Source organism: Sapajus apella, unplaced genomic scaffold (assembly GCF_009761245.1).
Source record: "Sapajus apella isolate SASKATOON/1434 unplaced genomic scaffold, GSC_monkey_1.0 scaffold6, whole genome shotgun sequence".
NCBI classification, from domain to species: domain Eukaryota; kingdom Metazoa; phylum Chordata; class Mammalia; order Primates; family Cebidae; genus Sapajus; species Sapajus apella.
The window spans coordinates 77,714,763-77,739,659 of record NW_022436946.1 but is presented as its reverse complement, the minus strand read 5'-3'; the positions used below and the strand labels follow the sequence as shown (position 1 = coordinate 77,739,659).

Below are 24,897 nucleotides of genomic sequence, written 5' to 3'. Positions count from 1 at the left end.
TTAAAAAAAAAAAAAATTCAGTTATTTGTATTTGACCAGGTTTTTCCTAAGGCTGTGCCTCTGTCTTGGGTAATACTCTTTGTTTGTATATATGGATTTTATTTTTGTTCCTATGTGCTACCACCCAGCTTTTAGGTAAGTGATAGCAGTTTCAAAAAGTTAACATCAAGGAGAAAGGAAGGCTAGAAATAAGAACTAGCTATAAAAGTAAGGAAAGACTGTCCCAGTTACTTCATTTTGGCTACTTGGAGTAAAGTTTCAAATATTTTGAAGTGCTGTTAGCAGAACCATATCTTTCTCCTCTGTTAGTTGTCTCCTTAAGCTTTGCTCAGCCATCAACTTTTCAGGGCCTTCCTTTGAGAGCCACTGACATGTTGAGATAGTTCTGCTGTGTTAAGATTTTTCATGATTTGATCCTATCCTGTATGTCAAATTTTGTTTCCCACTATTTTCCTTGTGGATTCCATGGAACCACTTTCAGTTTCTCAAGTTTGGTGAGTTCTATTTTCTCATATTTTGTGCATGCTCTCCTCTCCTCATTACCTCCTTTTTAAAACCATAGGTAACTCCCCTAAGCAGTTAGATATTTCCTTTGCCTTATTATCATACCTCTTTCTTTCTCCGAGACAGGGTCATGCTGTCACCTGGGCTGGAGTGCAGTCATGTGATCATAGCTCACTACAGCCTTGAACTCCTGGGCTCAAGTGATAATCCCACATCAGCCTCCCAAAGTAGCTAGGACTACCAGGCTACTTTTTAAAAACAAATTTTGTAGACGGGGTTCTCACTATATTGCCCAGGCTGGTCTCAAACTCCTGGCCTCAGGCAGTCTTCTCACCTCCGCCTCCCATAGTGCTGGCATTACACGTATGAGCCACCATTCCTGGCCCATAGCACTTTCTATGTCCATCTTTTAGCCCATGTTACAATTTTTTCTCAGAGATGGGATTCTTCTAAAACAAACATCAGTCATCATTAAAGAAAAGTGCTTTAAAAAAAGGAAAATTTAAGGAAACATAGCTAGAGACAATTCATATTATGTCACTAATCCATTACTGTTATCAGTAATTGAATAATCTCAACAGCCAGGAATGGAATACTCACCATAACATTAGGCCCTTCAATTAAACTGCATAGATTACAAAATGGAAATCATTTGGCAAGCCTCCACTTTGCTTTCCTCAGATTCAGCAGCTTCCATCATTGCCCTTCAGTTGTCTTTTTACCTGACTTAAGAGGTAGTGTTACATTGTCATTTGCTTTGGCTTGCTGAAATAGGCAGTTAAGAGATTATCGCCTTGTACTGTAGTTATTTATTTGAATGTTTCTATGAGACTCATAAGAAAATGGGCAGAGTTCTTACTTACATTCATATCTCTTAGTTCCCAATACTTGAGAGACTTAACAAATTCTGGTTGAATGAATATTCACTTGTTCACAAAGTAAATGAAAGATACTAGTGCCAACTGTTTAACCAAAGGAAATGGAAAGGCAGATACTGATAGAAATAAAATGTAAATTATCATGATTAAATGTAAATATTTATAGGCCTCTGATTATCTCAAGTCTTTGAAACTATAGATCTGAATATTTGTGTTATCAGATAAGTCATTTTAATAAGGAAACAGGATATTAAATTAAGAAGTTAGATGAAAATTCATTTATTCAATAAATACTTTATGAATGACCATTATACGTAAAACCTAAATTAAAGTGCTCGGTCCTAAATTAAAGCAGTGAAAAAGATTAATGTGATTTCTAACTTAATGGAGTTGTTATCATCTAGAAAATAATAGAAAACAAAGAAGGTTTCAGATTCCAGACAATAAACTTAGCATACACATTTAGATCTTGTTTCCTAGACCCTTTGGTTTGATAACAACATTGAAGTGTAAAAAGGAATAACAGAACAATATTTCAATAAGTTTTGTTTGTTTTTAGTTATTTGTTGTTGTTTTGTTGTTGTTGTTGTTGTTGTTGAGACAGAGTCTCACTTTGTCACCCAGGCTGGAGTGCAGTGGCATGATCTTGGCTCACTACAACCTCCATCACCCAGGTTCAAGCGATTCTCCAACCTCACTCTCTTGAATAGCTGGGATTACAGGCATGCACCACCACGCCTGGCCAATTTTTTTTTTCTTTTTTTTTTTTTGTATTTTTAGTAGAGATGAGGTTTCATCATGTTGGCCAGGCTGGTCATAAACTACTGACCTCAAGTGATCCACCCGCCTCGATCTTCCAAAGTGCTGGGATTATAGTCATGAGCAACCATGCCTGGCGTAAAATTTTTTTATCTTGAATAACTGAAATTCTGTACCATTGAACAGTGACTCTCCATTTCGCTGTCCCCTAGCCCCTGTCAACACGCATTCTACTTTCTGCTTCTGAGTTTGACTGCTTTAGATACCTCATAAAAGTAGAGTCATGCAGTATTTGCTCTTCTGTGACTGGCTTATTTCACTTAGCATAATGTCCCTATGTTTTTCCATGTTGTAGCTATGACAGGATTTTCTTTTCTAAGGCTGAATAATATTCTCTAGTATGTACATACCACATTTTCTTTATCCATTAATTTGTCTATAGACATTTAGGTTGTTTCTACCTCTTGACTATTGTGAATAATTCTTCAATGAACAAGAGTGTGCAAACATCCCTTTGACCTTCTTTTATCAATTCTTCTGGATAAATATGTATAAGTGAGATTGCTGGATTATGTAGTAGTTCCATTTTTATTATTTTTATTTTTTGAGACAGTATCTTGCTCTGTCACCCAGACTGGAGTGCAGGGGTACGATCATGGCTAATTGCAGCCTCGACCTTTTGGGCTTAAGCAGTCCTCCTACCTCAGCCCCATGAGTCACTGAGACTACAGCTGGGAACCATCATGCCCAGCAAATTTTTAAAATTTATGTTTTATTGATATAGGGCCTAACTTTGTTGCCTAGGCAGGTCTTGAACTCCTGGGCTCAAGCGTTCCTCCTGCCTTGGCCTCCCAAAGTGCTGGGATAACAGGTGTTAAGTGACCCACACACTGTGTGTGGCCAGTAGTTCTATTTTTAACTTTTTGAGGAACCCTCAAGTGTCTTGGACAGTGGCTACACTGTTTCACATTTTCACCAACAGTACACAAGACTTTGTTTCTCCACATCCATAAGTGCTGACCATGTTCATAATATTATAAAGAAGTAAGAAATAAATGAGACAAGGACCTTGCTTTCAAGAAATCTTCATTTCTTCCTCCTGAAAGCCTCTTCCATTTTATCTTCATTTGACTAATTCTTTTTCATAGTATTTCAATACAAATGTTACGTTGCCAAGAAAGCCTTTCCTGGCTTCACAGCCTAAGTTCACCCCCATATTGTAAGATGTCATAGCACTCTGTCTTCTGTAACACTTAGTGTAGATCTAATTTACAGGGAAAATGGTTGGTTTTTCTTGTTCAGTTCACTTAGCTGAGAACAATCCATGGCACAGAGCAGCTATATAATGAATGTGTAACTTTGTATTATGAAATGTACTGTACATTTTTTGAAGATTACATAATACATTATTTTATTAAATAATAAAATGACCAGCCAGGTGCCCAACCTTTCATTTAAGAAATAGAACATTAGTAGTACTGTAAAATCCTCTGATATCCCCCTCTTGATTTTTGTGTTATTCTTTTGCTTTTTTATAGTTTTATCAAGTATCAATGTATTCCAAGGAAGTACCTGGTTCAATTTGAAAAAAATTGAGTGACAAGCACAAACCTAGTTGTGTAAGGAAGTGTAAATTTCGCTATTATTTACAAGAAATCTCCCAGAAGAAAAGTTGAAGAGTCTCTGGGTTATAGTCTGCTTCTTTATACCTTAAAGGTTTTAAGACTTTGTTTGGAGATGTTAGTGGGCAAGGTCAAGAGTGAATTGTGTAAAACAGAGTTTACCACATTCAGGGTTTCTGGCAAGATTGTAATGTGATAAAATATTGGATATCTAACATATGGATCAGACTGATTTGCATCTAAACTTAACATGGCCCTCCTCCAACTCGCAGGAGCAGGTCAAAGCAGAAAACTTTAGTTAAGTGAAAATAGTGTCATTATATGATCTAGGCAAGAAACGTCTTTAGTACACCTTGAAATAAGCCAAGCACTGAAAAGAATCTAGCTAAGCTTTTAATCTGTCCTCAGGATAAAAGTTGGTACCCTAGTAGCAGGGATGTTAACATATCTGTCTTTATGGCACATGAATCCAACCTATATTGGTCACAGTATATCTAAGGAAGAGGATTTGTTTGGGATCTTCCTTCACCATCTTCCTAGGCATTCCCTTTGCATCTCCTCTATGTTGAATCTCTTATTTCCTAACATCTATTTTTTCTCTTTCTTGGTTTACTCTCTCAATTTCATAGAGCCTGTAAATAACTTGTTGAGAAAAGTGGCATGGGAAACAAATATGCCTTTTTTTGAAGCCTTCAGGATCTAAAAATCTTTTCATTCTACCCTTAACACTTGTTTGGAAGTTTAGCTAAGTATGGAATTCTAGATTGGAAATACTTTTTCTTTGGAATTTTGAAAATATTACTCCATTATCTTTTGTTTTACTGCATTACTGTTGAGAGTTCCAAAGGCATTCTGATTGCTAATCTTATTTATTTCTCCATAAAAAATGAGTGACTGATTCCTAATCTTCTGTTTGACTTTTTTCCCCTTTCAAGAATCTGGTAGAATATCCTCTTAGTAAGTGGGGTTCTGATGGAACGTAATGATGTACTGTGGGTCTTTGAGTACTTCAGTTCTGGTAATTTCTTAATTTGTTAATGATTATGTCTCATCTGTTTTCTTTGTTCTTTCATTTTTGAACTTCTTTTGTTTACAAGGTGAATCATCTTTACTGGCTTTCTTAATTTTTAGTTTTTTCTTCTTCTTTTCCCCATTCTCTTCTTGTTCTACTCTGATATTTCTTCACCTTTATTTTTAACCTTTTCTTGAGCTGTTTGCTTTTGTGCTTTCTGCCTTTTACCCTCTCTTATACTGTCTTACTCTCCCTCTCCCTTTCTCCTTTTTTTCTCTTTTTCTTCTCTCCTTCCCTCTTTCTCATTGCTTCTCCATTCATTTTAAAATCTAAGTGCTCTTTTCTCTGAGTGTTCCTTTGCTATAGCAGTGTTTTCTTGTTTCATGAGTATAGTATGTTCACTAAGAACAATGTTCTTCTGTTTTCTTTTTTAATTTTTTTGTATAAGTTACTTTTTTCCTCCTTTAGTCCCCAAATTACATGTTAAAAGTTTTCTTCAGTTATTTGATAGGCTTCGGTTTTCTAAACATGACAGAAAGGAAGGCTGATGGGAAATTCTGAGAGCATACAGGGTACTTACCTGAGCTTCATTTTGGGGCGATGGTGAGCCATTTGGCTAAGGAATCTTTGAAGTCAGTATTGATAGTTGTTTTTCATTGGATTCATCAGATTCCCCACATGTCAAGAACTGTGAAGAGTCTAAGATTATACCATTCATACCATTGAGAATTCTTCTCTGTGGTTTCTCATGGTTCTGAGCAGAGAGAAACATTTGTGAGCAGACACTGAAAGCCTTCTGTTTACTGTCTTTTTTTTAAATTATACTTTAAGTTCTAAGGGTACATGTATAGAACATGCAGGTTTGTTACACAGGTATACATGTGCCATGGTGGTCTGCTGCACCCATCAACTCATCTATATTAGGTATTTCTCCTAATGCTATTTCTCTTCCTGCCTTCCACCACCCTGACAGGCCCCAGTGTGTGATGCTGCCTTCCCTGTGTCCATGAGTTCTCATTGTTCAACTCCCACCTGAGTGAGAACATGAAGTGTTTGGTTTTCTGTTCTTGTGTTAGTTTGCTGATAATGATGGTTTCCAGCTTAATCCATGTCTCTACAAAGGACATGAACTCATCCTTTTTTATGGCTGCATAGTATTCCATGGTGTGTATGTGCCACCTTTTCTTTATCCAGTCTATCATTGATGGGCATTTGGATTGGTTCCAAGTCTTTGCTATTGTGAACAGTGCTGCAATAAACATACATGTGCATGTGTCTTTATAGTAGAGTGATTTATAATCCTTTGGGCATATACACAGTAATGAGATTGCCAGGTCAAATGTTATTTCTAGTTCTAGGTCTTTGAGAAGTAGCCACACTGTCTTCCGCGATGGTTGAACTAATTTATGCTTTCACCAATAGTGTAAAAGTGTTCCTATTTCTCCAATCCTCTTCAGCCTCTGCTGTTTCCTGACTTTTTAAAGGAACACCATTCTAACTGATGTGAGAAGGTATCTCTTGAGGTTTTGATTTGAATTTCTCTAATGACCAGTGATGATGAGCATTTTTCATATGTCTGTTGGCTGCATATGTCTTCTTTTGGGATGTGTCTGTTCATATCCTTTGCCCACTTTTTCATGGGGTTCTTTCTTCTTTTCTTGTAAATTTGTTTAAGTTCCTTGTAGATACTGGATATTAGCCGTTTGTCAGATGGATAGATTGCAAAAATTTTGTCCCATTCTGTAGGTTGCCTGTTCACTCTTATGATAGTTTCTTTTGCTGTGCAGAAGCTCTTTCATTGGATCCCATTTGTCAATTTTGGCTTTTGTTGCCATTGCTTTTGGTGTTTTAGTCATGAAGCCTTTATCCATGCCTGTGTCCTGAATGATATTGCCTAGGTTTTCTTCTAGGGTTTTTATGGTTTTAGGTCTTACATTAAGTCTTTAATCCATCTTGAGTTAATTTCTATATAAGGTGTAAGGGAAGGATCCAGTTTTAGCTTTCTGCATTTGGCTAGCCAGTTTTCCCAACACCATTTATTAAATAGGGAATCCTTTCCCCATCGCCTGTTTTTATCAGGGTTGTCAAAGATCAGATGGTTGTTGATGTGTGGTGTTATTTCTGAGGCCTTCATTCTATTCCATTGGTCTATATATCTGTTTTGGTACCAGTTCCATGCTGTTTTTGTTACTGTAGCCTTGTATTATAGTTTGAAGTCAGGTAGCGTGTTGCATCCAGTGTTGGTCTTTTTGCTTAGGATTGTTTTGGCTATGTGGGCTTTTTTTTGTTCTATATGACATTTAAGGTAGTTTTTTCCAATTCTATGAAGATAGTCAATGGTAACTTGATGGGGGTAGCATTGAATTTATAAATTTCTTTGGACAGTATGGCCATTTTCATGATACTGATTCTTCCTATCCATGAGCATGGAATGCTTTTCCATCTGTTTGTGTCCTCTCTTATTTCCTTGAGCAGTGGTTTGTAGTTCTCCTCGAAGAGGTCCCTCACATCTCTTGTAAGTTGTATTCCTAGGTATTATTCTCTTTGTAGCAGTTGTGAATGGGAGTTCACTCATGATTTGGTTTTCTGTCTGTTATTGGTGTATGGGAATGCTTGTGATTTTTGCACATCGATTTTGTATCCTGAGACTGCTGAAGTTGCTTATCAGCTTATGGAGATTTGGGGCTGAGATGATGGGGTTTTCTAAATATACGGTCATGTCATCTGGAAACAGAGATAATTTGACTTCCTCTTTTCTTAATTGAATACCCTTTATTTCTTTCTCTTGCCTTATTGCCCTGGCCAGAACTTCCAATACTTTGTTGAATAGGAGTGGTGAGAGAAGATGTCCTTGTCTTGTGCCAGTTTTCAAAGGGAATGCTTCCAGTTTTTGCCCATTCAGTATGATATTGGCAGTGGGTTTGTCATAAATAGCTTTTATTATTTTGAGATACGTTGCATCAATACCTAGTTTATTGAGAGTTTTTAGCATGAAGGGCTGTTGAGTTTTGTCTAAGGCCTTCTCTGCATCTATTGAGATAATGATGTGGTTTTTGTCATTTATTCTGTTTATGTGATGGATTACCTTTCTTGATTTGCATATGTTGCACCAGCCTTGCATCCCAGAGATGAAGCCAACTTGATCATAGTGGACAGTCTTTTTGATGAGCTGCTGGATTCTGTTTGCTAGTATTTTATTGAGGATTTTTGCATTGATATTCATCAGGGGTTATTGGCCTAAAATATTCTATTTTTGTTGTGTCTCTGCCAGCTTTTGGTATCAGAATGATGCTGGCCTATAAAATAAGTTAGAGAGGAGTCCCTCTTTTTCTGTTGTTTGGAATAGTTCCAGAAGGAATGGTACCAGCCCCTCTTTGTACCTCTGACACAATTAAGCTGTGAAACTGTCTGGTCCTGGACTTTTTTTGGTTGGTAGACTATTAATTGCTGCTTCAATTTCAGATCTTGTTTATTGGTCTGTTTGGGAATTTGACTTCTTCCTGGTTTAGTCTTGGGAAGTATGTATGTGTCCAGGAATTCTGGATTTTCTCATTTATTTGCACAGAGGTTTTTATAGTATTCTTTGATGGTAGTTTGTATTTCTGTGGGTTTGGTGGTGACTCTTTTATCATTTGTTATTGTATCTATTTGATTCCTCTCACTTTTCTTCTTTATTAATATGGCTAGCGGTCTATTTTGTAGATCTCTTCAAAAAATCAGTTCCTGGATTCATTGCTTTTTTTTTTTTAAGGGTTTTTTGGGTCTCTATCTCCTTCAGTTCTTCTCTTATCTTAGTTATTTCTTGTTTTCTGCTAGCTTTTGAATTCCATTGCTCTTGCTTCTCTATAGGTTTTTTAATTGTGATGTTAGAGTGTTGATTTTAGATATTTTTTGCTTTCTTTTGTGTGCATTTAGTGCTATAAATTTCCCTTTACATACTGCTTTAAAATGTGTCCCAAAGATTCTGTTACGTTGTATCTTTGTTCTCATTGGTTTCAAAGAGCATCTTTATTTTTGCCTTCATTTTGTTATTTACCCAGTAGTCTTTCAGGAGCAGCTTGTTCAGTTTCCATGTAGCTGTGTGGCTTTGAGTGGGTTTCTTAATCCTGAGTTCTAATTTGATTGCATTGTGGTCTGAGAGACTTTGTTATGATTTCCGTTCTTTTGCATTTGCTGAGGAGTGTTTTACTTCCAATTATGTGGTTGGTTTTAGAATAAGTGTGATGTGGTGCTGAGAAGAATGTGTATTCTGTTGATTTGGGGTAGAGAGTTCTGTAGATATCCATTAGGTCTGCTTGGTCCAGACCTGAGTCCAAGTGCTGGATATCCTTGTTAATTTTCTGTCCTATTGATCTGTCTAATATTGACAGTGGGGTGTGTCTCCCACTATTACTGTGTGTGGTGTGTCTCCCATTATTATTGTATTATTATTAAGTCTCTTTGTAGGTCATTAAGAACTTGCTTTATGAATCTGGGTGCTCCTGTATTGGGTGCACATGTATTTAGGATAGGTTAGCTCCTCTTGTTGCATTGATTGTTGATTTACCATTATGTAATGCCCTTCTTTGTCTCTTTTGATCTTTGTTGGTTTAATGTCTGTTTTATTAGAGACTAGAATTGCAACCACTCCCTTTTTTTGCTTTCCATTTGCTTGATAAATCTTCCTCCATCCCATTATTTTGAACCTATGAGTGTATTTCCATGTGATAGGGGTTTTCCGAATACAGCACACCAGTGAATCTTGACCCTTTATCCAGTTTGCCAGTACAGACTGTCTTTTTAAGGATATGTGCACAATGAACAGCTTTGGAAGTTATAGACATTGTCTCTGTCTAGAACATACAGTATATTTATTTACCCTCCAGTATAATGGACAGTGCAAAAGTTAGATAGGTTTTCTTATAGCCCCTTATAAAAGACAGGCTTCCTAAGCTTCAGGTTCCTCAGTTGTCACCAAAAACCCATCTCATGCATAGTTTCCACCTGGCCTGCCCTCCGTGTCACTCCCATATAGGACTTAAGGGTGTGAATGCAAGGGAAACTAATATGACCAAGAAGCTCATGCTGCTTGCTATGCTGTCTGTAATCAAACCCTTTGTCTTTGACCCAAGAGTCTTTTGTCTTCTGCCAACATCTATGAGACTGTGGCAGGCTAGCTTGTTAGGTTGCAAGTTTGGTAAAATCTCAGATTTCACAGTTCTTAAAATGCCATGGAAGACTCTTGTCTGTCTCCTTCCTAGAGAATAAGAATCTACCAGACAGCCTTCTAGGAGCCCAGTAGAGAATAATTCTGGAATCTTAGTATTCAGTATGCCTATGCTCATATACTCATGCTCTGTCAGTTTTGCCAGGTGATTTTTAGTTGAGAGGACTTTTATTCTCTTCAGAGAATTAAACCTCCAGACTTCTGCTAGGGTGAAGGAAGGAACAGCAACCTAGTGGCATGTAATAGGGGAAAGAACACAGTAATCAGTCTTGTTCTTTGCTGATAGGTTGCCTTCTCAAGAAAGCATTGCCTGGCTTTTATATTTAAAATTGCTGTCTTTCTCATCCCTCTTTCCTTTCTTTATTTTTCTCCATAAGACTTGCTACTTATAACTTTAAAATGTATTCTATCATTTACTTACTGTTTTTGTTCTCTATCACACCACCCCATTGGGTTGTAATCTCTATGAGGTCGTAGATTTTTACCTCTTTCATTTTACTGTGTATCCCCAACACCTAGAGAATGCATGATACATAAGTATTCAGTAAATATGTGTTGATTGGATGAGTGAATTAATGACTAGGAAGTTGTACATCTGTTGCCTGTTGCTTCTGGTTTGAGAATAAAATTAAGATGAAGTTTATTATCTGTAAGTCATTGGCATGTCTTTTTTAAAGCTTAAAATAATGATGTCAGTTGAGGGTATAGGCAACATTCATTGAAGTCATTCCACAGAAATTTATAATTATCGATTTTGTATACAACTTCTTATCTGGCATGAGAATCCCTTTAGAGCATTCCTAAAGGCAGTGTTGTTTTTTCTGTCTGATCATTTTTAGTATTGTTAGTAGAACCAATGGGGTTTACTGAAGAATTGGTTGTGAGGCATGGAAGAGAAGAATGAATAAAAATCACAGATCTAGTAAGCGGCGGAACCAGAACTTAAACCTAACCAGTCTGGCTTCAAAGTCTGTGTTCCTAACCACTGCACTATGCTGCTTCTTGATGAGAAAAAAGCAGCCAAAAAAAAGAAAAAGAAAAAGGGGGTGGCCTTTTTAGTGGGTAGGAGTAGAACCTATAAGAGTGTAATGTCCAGAAAGCTACATTTGAGAAGTGCATCAAGAATGAGAGAATGGGCAACATAATGATACCTTGTCTCTACCAAAAAAAAAAAAAAAGAGAGAGAGAGAGAGAAATTAGCCTGGCTGAGGTGAGAGGATCTCTTGAGCCCTGGAGGCTGAGACTGCAATGAGCCAAGATAAGTGCCACTGCACTCCGGCCTGGGCATAAAGCAAGACTCTATCTCAGGAAAAAAAAAAAAAAAGGAGAAAAAACAAAAGACCAAGAATGAGAGAATGCTTATTATATGATGGATCATAGTATCTGTGTTAGATACTGATTACAAGTTAAGTAAGATGAGATTTGAGAGTTGACCTTTGGATTTAGCAAAGCAGAAATCATTAGTGGTCTTGATAAGAACAGTTATATGGGTTAAAGCTGATTGGAGTATGGATTAATTATTGCTGTGTAAAAATTTATCCCACAACTTAGTTTAAAACAATGAACATTATCTCACAGTTTCTGTATGTCAGGAATTTAGCTGCATGCCTCTGACTCAGGATCTCTCATTAGGTTACAGTCAATTACTTCTGCTGTATTTGCACAAGTCCTACCATTACTTTTTGTTTTGTTTTGTTTTTTGGAGACGGAGTCTCACACTGTTGCCCAAGCTGGAGTGCAGTGACACGATCTCAGCTCACTCTGCAACCTCTACCTCCCAGGTTCAAGTAAGTCTCCCAAGTAACTGGAATTGCAGGTGTCCACCACCATGCCCAGCTAATTTTTGTATTTTTAGTAGAGACAGGATTTCACCATGTTGGCCAGGTTGGTCTCAAACTCCTGACCTCAAGTGATCTGCCTCAGCCTTCCAAAGTGTTGGGATTACGAAGGACCAGGGGTGATCTATGTGAATACAGCAGAAGTGACAGTAGGGGCAGGGGGTGGCAGCCCCTGCTATCACTTCTGCTGTATTCACATAGATCAACCCTGGTCCTTCATAGGAGATTGTGCAAGAGTATGACTACCAGGAAGAGAATCTTTGGAGGCCATTTTGGAGGCTGGCTGTCACACAATGAGCTGAAGAGAGAATGAGAAATGGATTAAACACACTAAATAGCAAAGACATTTCATTTTGCCAGAAAGGAGAGCAGAGAAATAGGGAGTTTGTCTAGGTGCGTCTTCAGGTAGATGCAGTAGTAGAGCTTACAGAACTTTTAATTATTTTTATTTTCTCATGAAATAAGAACCAAATTTATCAGTGAGACTGAAGACTAGGTGAGGTGAGAAAATAATCTATGAAATACTCATCTAGGAATATGGGGAGAAAATGGATTTGGAAAATACAGTGTGATTGCTATGTAGCACTAATGACCCACTTGAAATTAATGGTCATGAATCTAAAGTATAGTCAGTCAAGATACCTGTGTATTTTTCTCCAGGCACATTCAGCTTGTAGGTACAAGTATGGATTGGGCAGAGAGCTGGAGTTGGGATTTGTCCAGGTCAATATGACAAAGCAAGGGTAGCATATATCCTTAATAGATTATATGCAAGAGTGTATTATAATGATGGATCATAGGATTTAAGATGGGCAGGGGAAAAAAGAGAAAGTAAAGGTATGATGAAAAGGAGTAGGGTTATACTCCTAAATGTGGTCAAAGGATCATTGAACTTGTAGTCTTAGAGGGTATGAACTAGAAAGACAGGCAGAAGTATGGGAGGAGAGGTTGATTGAAATTCACATTACAACAAGCATTACACAGGTTCTCACTTATAAGTGGGAACTAAATGATAAGAACACATGAACACATCCTGGGGAATGACACACACTGGGGTCTGTTGGAGGGGTTGGAGGAAGGAGATGATCAGGAAGAATACCTAGTGAATGCTGGGCCTGGTACCTGGGAGATGGGATGATCTGTGCAGCAGACAACCATGGCACACATTTACCAGTGTAACAAACCTGCACATCCTGTACATGTAATTTTTAAAAAAAGAAATTCAAATTACAGGTGGATTGCATTCATTTGTAATACAAATGTCTAGGGAATGATCACAGGAGTGAGGAGATGAGGAGGGTTAGAGGGCAAGAACACTTAAAGAGAGAAGAAAAGGAACCCAGGAAATGAAAGATTAGAAGGTTTACCTACATAGCTGTTGAGTTCACCAAGTGTTACGGCTAGACCAGTTTTGGAAAAAGTGACCTTGAATTAGGAAATAAAGCCTTCAAGATAGGAAGGCTTCCCAGGGTTTGTAGAGTACAAAAATGAGGAAGATAGTGAGTGGTACTGTACTGTCTGATCACAGGAGATTAAAAGCCAGTGATATAAGTGGTTTTAGGCAGAAGGGACAAAGAATGTCTGAAAGCATCAGTAAGCAACAAAGAAGCTCCAGACCCAGTGGTAGAAGTTATATGGAAGTATTGAGAGAGAAGCAGTATCTTCAGGAAAGAGCAATAGAGAAACCTTTGTTTCTTTAAGCAGTGGATTCTAACCTCACATTACCTGGGTGCTTTAAACAAAATTTACTTTTGTTGAGGAAAATTTCTTTTACTTCTCAGGTCTTTAATATACTGAGAAGTTGAGTTTCTGGTCTACTTGGTTTCCCTTTAAGTCTGTATTTCCCGAAGCATCTCAAACTTACAGAAAAGTTGCAAGTACAGTAAAAACAACTTTTTTTTTCTGAAACATTTAAGAGTAATTTGCCAGTATGATTGCTCCATCATCCCAAATATCTTGTGTTGCGTTATTTTTTTCTAAAGAATATTCTCCTACATAACCCTAATGCACCCATCAAAATCAAGAAATTAAAATTGACACATGACTGCCATCTTATCCTTAGCCCCATTCAGGTTTTGCTAGTTGTCCCGGTAAAGTCCTTTATAGCAAAATGATCCAGTTCCAAATCATATATTGTAATTAATTGTTATGTCTCTTTAGTCTCCTTCATCCTGGAACAGTTCCTCAGTCTTTTCTTGACTTTCAGGACCCTGATACTTTTGTGGAGACTATAAACCTATTATTTTGTAGAATGTTCTTCAGTTTGCATGAGTTTACTATATCCTCATGATTAGATTCAGATTATGTATTCTTGACAGGAATATCTCAGAATGATGCTTGTTGTTCTTCTTGTTACATCCTATTAGGTGATACATGGTTTCTCATTGTCCCATTCCTAAAAATGTTAATTTGGATCACTTGATTAAGGTGCTCTCTTCCCAGCCTCTTCACTGTAACGTTACTCTTTTTCACTTTGCAATTAATATCTCTTGTTTCTTAAACTTACAATTTTTTTCATTCACTTATTTATTTATATCAGTATGGACTTACGGATTTCTATTGATTCAACAGATGTTAATCCATTGCTGTCATAATTTATTTTGATGCTCACTTTGTCCCAGATATGACCAAGAACATTCTCTTCAAACTAGCTTCTGTGCCCTTTGGTTGTGTCCCCACATTCTCTAATCACTTCCTTACTTTCTGATATAAAAAGATCGTCCAGATTTGTTTGTGCCCCAGCTTTGGAACCAATCAATATATTTCATTCTGCTTGGGCTCCCAGTATCTCGCTCAAAGTCACCCCTGCACTTAGATTGCCTCCTCATCCTGCTCAGGTTCTGACACTTTACTCTCGGCTGCCCTCCTTACTCCATACAGGCTCTGACATCAGGCCACCACCCCATGTGGATTCCATGTTTTGCAAATTCATGGTTCCTTTTAGTGGAGAATAGTACTAAAGACTAACATTTGGGGTTGTGCTACTCCCAGGCCATTTGAGTGGACAAAGAGTGAGTGAGTACATTGTATACACCTATTTTTTACACATACCTATGCAAATGTACATGTCTTTATCTAAATATATAGTGAAAATCATAAGTTCATATCACTACTTCCAGTTTCAATCAGTACCATGGGATTCGTTCTATATTTGTATCTCCTTTCCATATGTGTACATCCTTTCGCTGTTAGGTAAGAAAACGGGCTCCTTTTATCCTTAATATATTTCTTTATTTGATCAGTCCCTTATATGTGCCAATCTCCTGTCACTGCTTCTTCTCCCACACAGATGGTCTCCTTGAACTAGTTGGGCTTCATGTTATGCAAAGTCACTACCTTATGTAGGCCCCCTCCTTTCCCCACTTGACCTCAGTAAGGCCTTATGCCAGGACCTCCTTCTCCTCACTTCACTTGGATTCCAGTAGTGTCTCAGGCTGCTGATACCCACCCCTTCTTCACTCCTACCCCCATATGGAAGTCTTTTTATCCCTTTTGGATTCCTACACACCCTGTACCAGGCTGCTTCTCTGTAAAGACACCCTCCCCATCTAACTTGGGTTCAACCCCAGCCTGAGGTGCCTTCCTTTTTAGTTGCCCTATTCATCCTGCTTGTACTCCCAATACCTCGCTTGAAGTCATCCCTGCACTTAGATTGCCTCCTCATCCTGCTCAGGTTCTGATACTTTACTCTTGGCTGCCCTCCTCACTCCACAGGCTCTGACATCAGGCACCACCCCTTGTGGCTTCCATGTGGGCATCTTCCTTACTACAATTGGGCTCTGGGCTCCCTGCCCTGCAGAGGCTCCCTGCCTTTTACTGACATCCATCAGCTTATGTGGATATCTTCATTACTCCAGTTGGAATCTTATATCCCATTTTGAGCTCAAAACCCACCTTAGTCTCTAGTAGTTTCTTTTTCTTTTCTTTTCTTTTTTGTTTTTTTGGTCTCCAGTTTCAATTGTTACTTCTGGAGCACAGGGCAATAAGGTCATAACAGCTGTTGGAGTGACATCAACAACTCAGAGATAAAACCAAACTTCAAAGGGTAAGGACACAGTCCTCCACAGACTTCCCTCATGTCAGCCACAAGTTAAGTGGTCTGCAAGCTACCCACAGTTGTTAAGAGCTGGCTACAATTTTGGAGGTTCCCATTATTACGTCATGTTTGATAATTCAGTAGAACAGCTCACCAAACTCAGCATAGTGCTGTACTTATTATTTATTATAGCTTTATTATAGCAAAAGGATTTAAATTAGAACCTGTATAGGATTGATCTGGGAGAGTCCCAGATGTGAAGCTTCCATTGTTTTCTTCCCATTAAGTCAGGACACATTAACTTCCCTGTCGAACATCCAGTATGTAATAATATGCAGAGTATTGCCAACTAGAGAAGCTCACCCAAACTTCAGTGTCCAGAATTTTTATTGATGTTTCGTTTTGTAGGCATGATTGATTGAATCATCGCCCGTGTTGCTCAGTCTTTACCTATTTTCCCCTCTCTGGATATTGAGGTTATATCACTAGGCTCAAAGTGCAACTCTCTAATCACATGGCTGGTCTTAGTGATGTGACAAGCCCCTATCCTGAGTTATCTCCTTAGCATAAATTAGGGGCCACCAAGGATTTAGGGGCTACTTCCCAGAAAGTGGAGACAAAGACCAGCCAAATTCTTTATTCCAAGTGTTTAGAGTTGAGCTTGTAGCAATCAGGACAAAGACCAACCAAAGTCTTTACTACTCAGCTGTGGAAAACTCAATTGCTTTCTTAAATGTGGCACATAGATCAGTAGTTCACTCTAAAATTTTGACTTTGATATTTCCTCATTTACCTTCAGATTAAGATACCATGCAGTAATTTTGTGATGGTTATACTGTACTTATAATCGCAGATATAAGTAAACTTTCAGAAATGTTCCAATACTGCAGTATAGATTGATGACACTGTAGTAATATAATCAAACGTATAGTATTTAAAGTACAAGTATTCATTTGCTTGTCTTATATTTTACTTTTTACCTATCAATTACATATTTTATCTGTTTTAGGTATGGCATTAGCCTTTCCAGCCTCAGTTCACAATTCTCTAATTTGCAGTAAAACATTTCAAATTTTGTACAAAAATGAAGAGGTTGTTTTAAATGATGTTATGATCTTCAAAGTAAAAATGTTGTTGGATGAAAGAAAGGTAAACATCTCTTCATATTTATTTACATAAATATTTTTGTAATTCCTCAAGGTGTTATTTCTAACTTTCTATTAAAATTCAAAAAGTATCTCATAGTGTAATTTCTTTCCAGATTGAAGAAACCCTTGAGGAAATGAATTTTCTGTTATCCTTGGATCTACACTTCACAGATGGAGATTATTCGTAAGTAGCTAATCAAACTGTAAGGCACTTATGACTGTTATTTGATTGCCATTTTCTTCTTAGAATTCATCCTATCCCTATGTTGTCTTGAACTGCTTGTGTTTTCAGGGGCAACTTCATGAGGATGGTTAGGCCAGCTCTATTGTGCCCATGCAGAATCCATGAGCTCCAGATAACAAAGCCAGACAAGTTAAAGAAATATGGAACAATTTTTCCTAGATCCTAGAAATTGCACTGTTAACGTAATACTACTACCATGAGCCATTTAAATGTAGCTGAGCTCTCTTACACTGTCGCTGGCTAATCTTTCTTGATGGCATTAGTTATGCTTTCTTTAGGTGGGACTTTCTTGATATTTTGGTGATGCACACTTGATGGTTGTTCTAGTTCATTAATTTCCAGAGCCCTTGAGGAAGTTTTAGGATGGGCTACCTTCAACTCACCCATACACCTGGACATGCAGACATATCTTTTAGGGACAAATTTTGCTTGTGTTCATTTAAAACAAGAATCAAAGATTCACTTAATTTTATTTATGTGGGGTAAAACCCCTGTGTCAAATGTAGTTTTAGCAATAATTCTCAAAAATGATATATAAATTCAGACTGCATGTGGGATAAATAACTAAAAAGTCACATTACTGAAAGGCCTACTTTAGATGTCCTCTTCACTATCATGAGAAATAAGTTTTTTTAAATATGGTAGCTACTTTTCCTTTGTAATACTTGTTCATTACAAAGAATTTCATGAGGGTTTTTTTTTTTTAAACCAAGTCTTGTTCATTACAAAGAATTTCATGAGGGTTTGTTGGTTTTGTTTTTTTTTTTAAACCAAGTCAGAATTCTTTAAATGGAATAAGCTGAAATTAGTATTTACCTGTAGATATAATGTATGAATGAATTTTTTAAAAGTATAATTGGATACAATTTTCATGCTATTGTTTCACATTTTTAGTATGTATAAATCTAATGACAGACTAAATATCCACAATAAGATATGTTTTACTTTTTGAAATAAGCAATGACCTACTTATTTTCGAGCAGCATTTAATAGAATGTTATACAGTAAAAATAATTTGAAATAACTTTTGGGATTTATTATAATAGTATTTGACCTATGTTGTACTGCAGCCTTGTAATAAACAGTATTCTCTATGGGGTAAAATTTACTTTAAGATGAGATTAATTCCTGAAGTATCAAAAAGGACTCATAGGGATATTAATGAAAAAAATAGTTTATATCAGGGACTGATAGAAAACAATAGGATCTGATTATTTTCTCAATAGGTATGTTTCATATTGTTTTATAATGCAAATTTGATGCTTTAAAAATTACTCATTCAAAATTTTTAAGAAGTAATTAAGTAAACGGTTTTTATAGTTTCAACTACTCTGTAATATTTTGGCCTTTACCAAATATTTCATACTTATATGCTAATTATTTCTTTTTACAGGGCAGATGACCTGAATGCCTTGCAACTAATAAGTAGCCGAACATTGAAGCTGCACTTTAGCCCACATAGAGGCCTTCATCATCATGTTAATGTTATGTTTGATTATTTCCACCTTTCTGTTGTGTCTGTTACAGTTCATGCATCATTGGTTGCACTACACCAGCCGCTAATAAGGTAAATTTGACTAATATCTTTGTATTAAGTCGTTCTTACACTGCTATAAAGAAATATCTGAGACTAGGCAATTTATAAAGAAAAGATGTTTAATTGAGTCATGGTTCTTCAGGCTATACAGGAAGCACGATGGTGGCATCTGTTTAACTTGCGGCGAGGCTTCAGGAAATTTAGAATCATGGCAGAAATCAAAGGGGGAACAGGCATCTCACATGGCCAGAGCAGAAGCAAAAGAGTCGGGGGAGTTGCTACACACTTTTAAATAACCAGATCTCATGAAAACTCACTATCATGAGGGCATTGTCATACCAGGAGGAATCATACTAAATCATTCATGAGAAATCTGTCCCCCTGGTCCAGTCAACTCCCACCAGGCCCCAGTTCAACAATGAGTATTACAATTCAACATGAGATCCTTATTAATGTAGTGTTTTTTATTTTTATAGTGAAAACATGTACTTTGCTAAAGAGAACTGAAATAATAAGGACTTTTAATTTTATAACAAAATTCAAGAGTATGGGAACATTAGCTTGATACCTTTTTTTTTATTACAGAACTATGAAGCTATCTTTGTCAATCCCAAATAAGTTAACAAAGAAAAAATAAAATCTGGAAATAACCATACAACATTGTTTAGTCTGTACCTATGTTTTGTGCAATGCTATATGATAATTACTCTACAAAAGTATGTGAATTTTTTCTTTTTTTTTCTTTGCTTCTTATCTAAATAGGTTAATTTTATCTTCTAACTGTTCATCCTACGTAATTCTTGCTTTCTAATTCATTAACCATCTTTATGAATTTTTACTAAGCCTTTTAAAACCATATCATGTACTGGCCGGGCGAGGTGGCTCATGCTTGTAATCCCAGCGCTTTGGGAGGCCGAAGCTGGCAGATCACCTGAGGTCAGGAGTTTGAGAACAACCTGACCAACATGGATAAATCTTGTCTCTACTGAAAATACAAAATTAGCTGGGCATGGTGGTCCCTGCGTGTAATCCCAGCTACTTGGGAAGCTGAGGCAGGAAAATCGCTTGAACCTGGCAGGCTGAGGTTGTGGTGAGCCGAGATTGTGCCATTGCATTTCGGCCTGGGCAACAAGAGTGAAACTCTGTCTCAGCAACAACAACAAACAACCCAAAACACAAACAAACAAAAACTATATCATGTACTATTTTAGTTCAAAGGTGTATAATATTCTGGATCATATAGTAAATGCATTGAGATAATTATATTTTTCTGTTCACTTCCATGGGCAGATTGTCTTTCATTAATGTGAAAATACAATACAAGCTCTTCAGTTTTTACATCATCATCCTTGTAGTATGGGCAGCAGATGGATGCTTCAAATCAGTGAATTATATGAAAGTTTCCAAATTTATTTGATTTTTAAACTGTCTGCAATTTCTATGTACACCTGATTCTGACAAATGATATTAGGGATTATGCTTAAGGGATATGATGGTAAGCTGATTTATCAGAAAACTAAGTAGATCATTTTGCAAAATTACCTTCAGAATTTATAGAAGCCCAACACAATTTAACATAATGACCACAGATAATAGCCTCCTATGGCATGTCTTTACATTGTTTTAAAAACTAATTGAAAACCTCTTTCATTCTGTTGCTCTCATCTCTTACATGTAGATCATCTTGACTTAAGCTCTCTAACAAGAAAGTGTGCTTTTTTAAATACAACTTTTAAATAATATATAGTATTGCTTTTATGTGATTATGTGTTTGGTTTTAATGCTAAAAGCTTATCTGTTTATAAAATACATTACTACAGTTTTCTAAATCTCTTCTTATTGTGGTTTTAATAAGAATCCCTAATTAGGCCGGGTGCAGTGGTTTATGCCTGTAATCCCAGCACTTTGGGAAGCTGAGGCAGGTAGATCATAAGGTCAGGAATTCAAGACCAGCCTGGCCAAGATGGTGAAACCCGTCTCTACTAAAAATACAAAACTTAGCCAGGTGCGGTGGCAGGTGCCTGTAATCCCAGCTTCTTAGGAGGCTGAGGCAGGAGAATTGCCTTAATCTGGGGGGCAGAGGTTGCAGTGAGCAGAGATGATGACACTGCATTCCAGCTTAGGAAACAGAGTGAGACTTGTCTCAAAAAAAAGAATTCCTAATTAAACTATTTTAACTATTTCTTTTTAAAACTTACCAAGATTATCTTCATAAAACTAGCTAAGTTTCTCTCCTGAAAAATGCACAAACAATTCATAGAGGTTAGCTCAGGTTATTAATGTTGCTTTTTAAGGCCCTGATTGAACAGAGTAGATATTCACATCACCATCATAGTGAGTTAAATATGTGCTTTCTCTTGCAATGCAGCAGTTTTTGCCACAGACTAATAGGAGAAAGGGGGAGCTCATCTCCTAGAGACCATTTACTGGAAGAAAAAATTTTTGGCTCAGAATCAGAAGCCAAGAGGATTAATTGTTGGCCTTGGTTAGTGACTAGAAAAGAAAAAAATATGCCTGTAACCACTGAGGTTGCTGTTCTTTACGTAGCTGCCATGGGCCCTTATGTCTAACCCTCTCATGCTGCTAGAACTTTGCTGTAAAAGCAGCAGCATCTTTCCCAGCTTTTCCCTACCTGTAAATGGAAGGTTGGAAAAGGAAAGCAAGGAAAGGGTAAGGGGAAACTTGCTGGTGGTGTGCTGGTAAAGGGGTCATATCTAAGGGTATCATTTCCGACTATATATGCTTCAACAGTTTTTTCCTGAAGTTTTATTATTGATGGATTTTTTTAAATCCTATAAACATTGAAAAATTTTTAATTTATAGCATTATCTTTTAAATTTTCATTTTTATTTAAAACAATTTTTATGGTCAACCCAATCTATAGACATTATATCAGTAACTTAAAGTAAGTGGCTTAGGATTTCTTTATTTGCTTGTTTTTTATTTGAAGTATTTCTTATATATGAATTTTTAAGTGCAACTTTTATGACTGATTCTGAAAAACACATTGTAGCAAGTGGAATTTACCACTTATTTAAGACTCCCTTCTTTGCAAGAACATAGACATTTTACTTTTGCAATGCAAATGGCAAAAGTAACGTAGCTTATGCCATTTGCTTATGGCAACATTGTTTTTCTTTTCTGTCTTTTCCCTTTTGCCAAAATATCAAACAGTTCAAATGCTTCGGCCTACTTTATTTCAAATTATAATTGTATATGATTTTTCAGCATTCTAACAGAAATATGTTTCTTCTTCTATGGAACATAAATATGTTAATACTAACGGAAATAATTCATGTAATATGTAATTGATGGTGCCTTGAAGCTGGAGGCCAGAAGATTGCTTGAGGCCAGGAGTTTGAGACCAGTCTGAGCAAGTTAGCAAAACCCCACCTGTACAAAAAATAGAAATTAGTCAGGCATGGTGGCACACGCCTATAGTCCCAGCTGCTAGGGACGTGAATAATAAAAAATTATTTAATAGAGCTTATAGACTTTTAGTAAAGAGAATTAAGGGAAAGAAACTTATTTTTGAGAAATAGAGGCATCAGGTAGATTTAGTAATTTTTCTTTTTCTACATTTACATGGGAGCTCTTTATTTCTGTAAATAGCATTCATATTTGATCAAGTGTTAATATTGTAAACTTGGTAACCAGTTTTGACATCAGTATTTCCAAATTTAAGCTTGGCTTTCATTTGTTGTTTAGCTACTGTAAATCTCACCATGTTTTATCTTTGATGTTCTTTGAGACTTTCAGAAGTCTAATAATAGAGAAGCAATTTCAAACATCTAGCCCTGGTTTTTTTTCCATTCATTTCATTTTTTTCATGATTATTCAGATTATTTTTAAAAATTACTTTAGGAATACTTTAGAACTCATAAACTTGCAAAACCCTTGCTCTTCTATTCCTTTAAGATTTTATAAATATTTACCTTACATTCAAATAGACTATTATGACAGTAATAATATAATGCTTCTTCCTCCAGCTTTCCTCGCCCTGTGAAGACAACTTGGTTAAATAGAAATGCACCAGCACAAAACAAAGATTCTGTGATTCCTACTCTTGAAAGTGTGGTCTTTGGTATTAACTACACAAAACAGTTATCACCAGATGTAAGAACTGAACATGGTTATAAATATTTTCCTTATTTTAAAAGAAGTGTTTTTGACTATTTTATCTGTGAATGTGATATTTCTTTTTTTAATTGAGTTCAGCAACTTATAGAGCTAATTAAATATGATTTTAACAAATTGTTTGGTTATAGTTGTCTATTACAAAAACTAACCTGACTCTTCAAAATGTTACCAGATTTAGTGAATAGACATCTTTGACAGCCCATGCCCTTTTAACTTGTTACTGTCACCCCTTGATCCTTTAACAGAACTGGTAGAATCATTCCAAAGGAGCCTTTAAAGAATAATTGCCAGAGTTGAGACCACTGTAGAGTAGTGCAGTCCAGGTGTGGTGGCTCACACCTATAATCTCAACACTTTGGGAGGCTGAAAGTAGAGGATTGCTTGAGGCCAGGAGTTTGATACCAGCCTGAGCAACGTAGCAAGACCCCACCTCTATAAAAAATAAAAATTAGCTGGGCATAGTGGCACATGCCTATAGTCCCAGCTACTGGGGAACCTGAGGCAGGTGAATCGCTTGAGAACAGAAGATTGAGGCTTCAGTGAGCTGCAATTGTGTCACTTCATTCCAGCCTGGGTGACAAACTGAGACCTTATGTCTTAAAAAAAATAAAAAATAAAATAGAGTAGTGTAGTGCAAGTACAGCTATTATTATAAAAGAAAAAAGGGCATACTGTAAAAACTGAGTGTCTTTCCTTCAGTCTAAATGTAATACAAATATGCTATCAAAAATCATAATTTAATCTACATGTTATAAAAATCCACTGTAACTGAAATTACTAGGGCCACATTTCATATGTTTACATTTCTTGTATGAACAACTCTCAAATATTACCAAATTTTCCATGTGTTTTAGAATAACATTAGTGGACAGATAGGTATTTTTTCTTTATTTTTCCAAGTTTTAAGTGTAACATTTTGTATTATTGACTCTGTATCCTGTTTCTGTTTTTTGTTTAGGGTTGTAGTTTCATCATTGCAGACTCCTTCCTACATCATGCCTATCGTTTTCATTATACACTTTGTGCCACTTTGCTGCTAGCCTTCAAGGGATTGCACAGCTACTTCATTACAGTAACAGAAGAGATTCCCTCTTGTCAGAAACTAGAACTGGGTATGTTAAAAGTAGCCAGACCTATCCTATAGTTCAAATCATTCTCTTCTTTCTTATATTGCTAGCTATCAGCTTTGCCATAGTTTTTCTGTACTAAAACTATAGTGTTTGTGTGCTTCACTTTACTTCCCTCTCAATTGCATCTTTTTCTATCTTGATAATCACTTTTTGCAATTTAAAAACGTTTTTCAGAATATTAAAAAATATCTTCTTGGTGCTAAATTTGAAATTAGTCTTTTAAAAAACATGTCAGTAGGCCGGGCGCAGTGGCTTATGCCTGTAATCATAGCACTTTTGGGAGGCCAAGGCAGGTGGATCATGAGGTCAAGAGATCAAGACCCTCCTGGCCAACATGGTGAAACCCTGTGTCTACCAAAAATACAAAAATTAGCTGGGTGTGATGGTGTGCTCCTGTAGTCCCAGCTGCTTGGGAGGCTGAGGCAGGAGAATTGCTTGAACCCAGGAGGTGGAGGCTGCAGTGAGCCCAGGTTTTGCCATTGTACTCCAGCCTGGGCAACAAGAGTGTAACTCCGTCTCAAAAAAAAAAAAAAAAAAAAAAAGTCAATATACTGTTTCTCTTAAAATATAACCCAAAACATGCTAGAAAGCAAATGTAATTATCTACAGATTCGTAGGGAGGTAAATTAAATCCATACTTCCAAATATTTTACAGTCTATTCAGATTATAGGTACTTTAGGGCATTTTTGTATACATTTGATTTTATAATAGTTATCTCAGATCTCTATTCGTTTTAGACTGTTTTAGGGAAAAATTACATTATTTAGTATTTTAACATTTTAAAAATTATTTAAATTGTTTTAAAAACCCAAGCTTCAGGTTTCATCCAAAAATATCTGTAT

The 24,897-nt window shown here is 36.7% G+C and overlaps 1 protein-coding gene across 15 annotated transcripts in view; it reads left to right on the top strand.

Moving 5' to 3' along the window:
• FAM135A (family with sequence similarity 135 member A) overlaps window positions 1-24,897 on the top strand; it is a 146,123-nt gene that overhangs the window by 36,274 nt on the left and 84,952 nt on the right. For all 15 annotated transcript variants that reach the window (XM_032275593.1, XM_032275586.1, XM_032275591.1 and 12 more), the window contains 5 exons: window positions 16,865-17,004; window positions 17,117-17,187; window positions 18,641-18,814; window positions 22,774-22,900; window positions 23,883-24,036. In XM_032275593.1, the coding sequence (XP_032131484.1) occupies window positions 16,865-17,004; window positions 17,117-17,187; window positions 18,641-18,814; window positions 22,774-22,900; window positions 23,883-24,036 (666 nt within the window). The remainder of the gene's footprint in view (window positions 1-16,864; window positions 17,005-17,116; window positions 17,188-18,640; window positions 18,815-22,773; window positions 22,901-23,882; window positions 24,037-24,897) is intronic.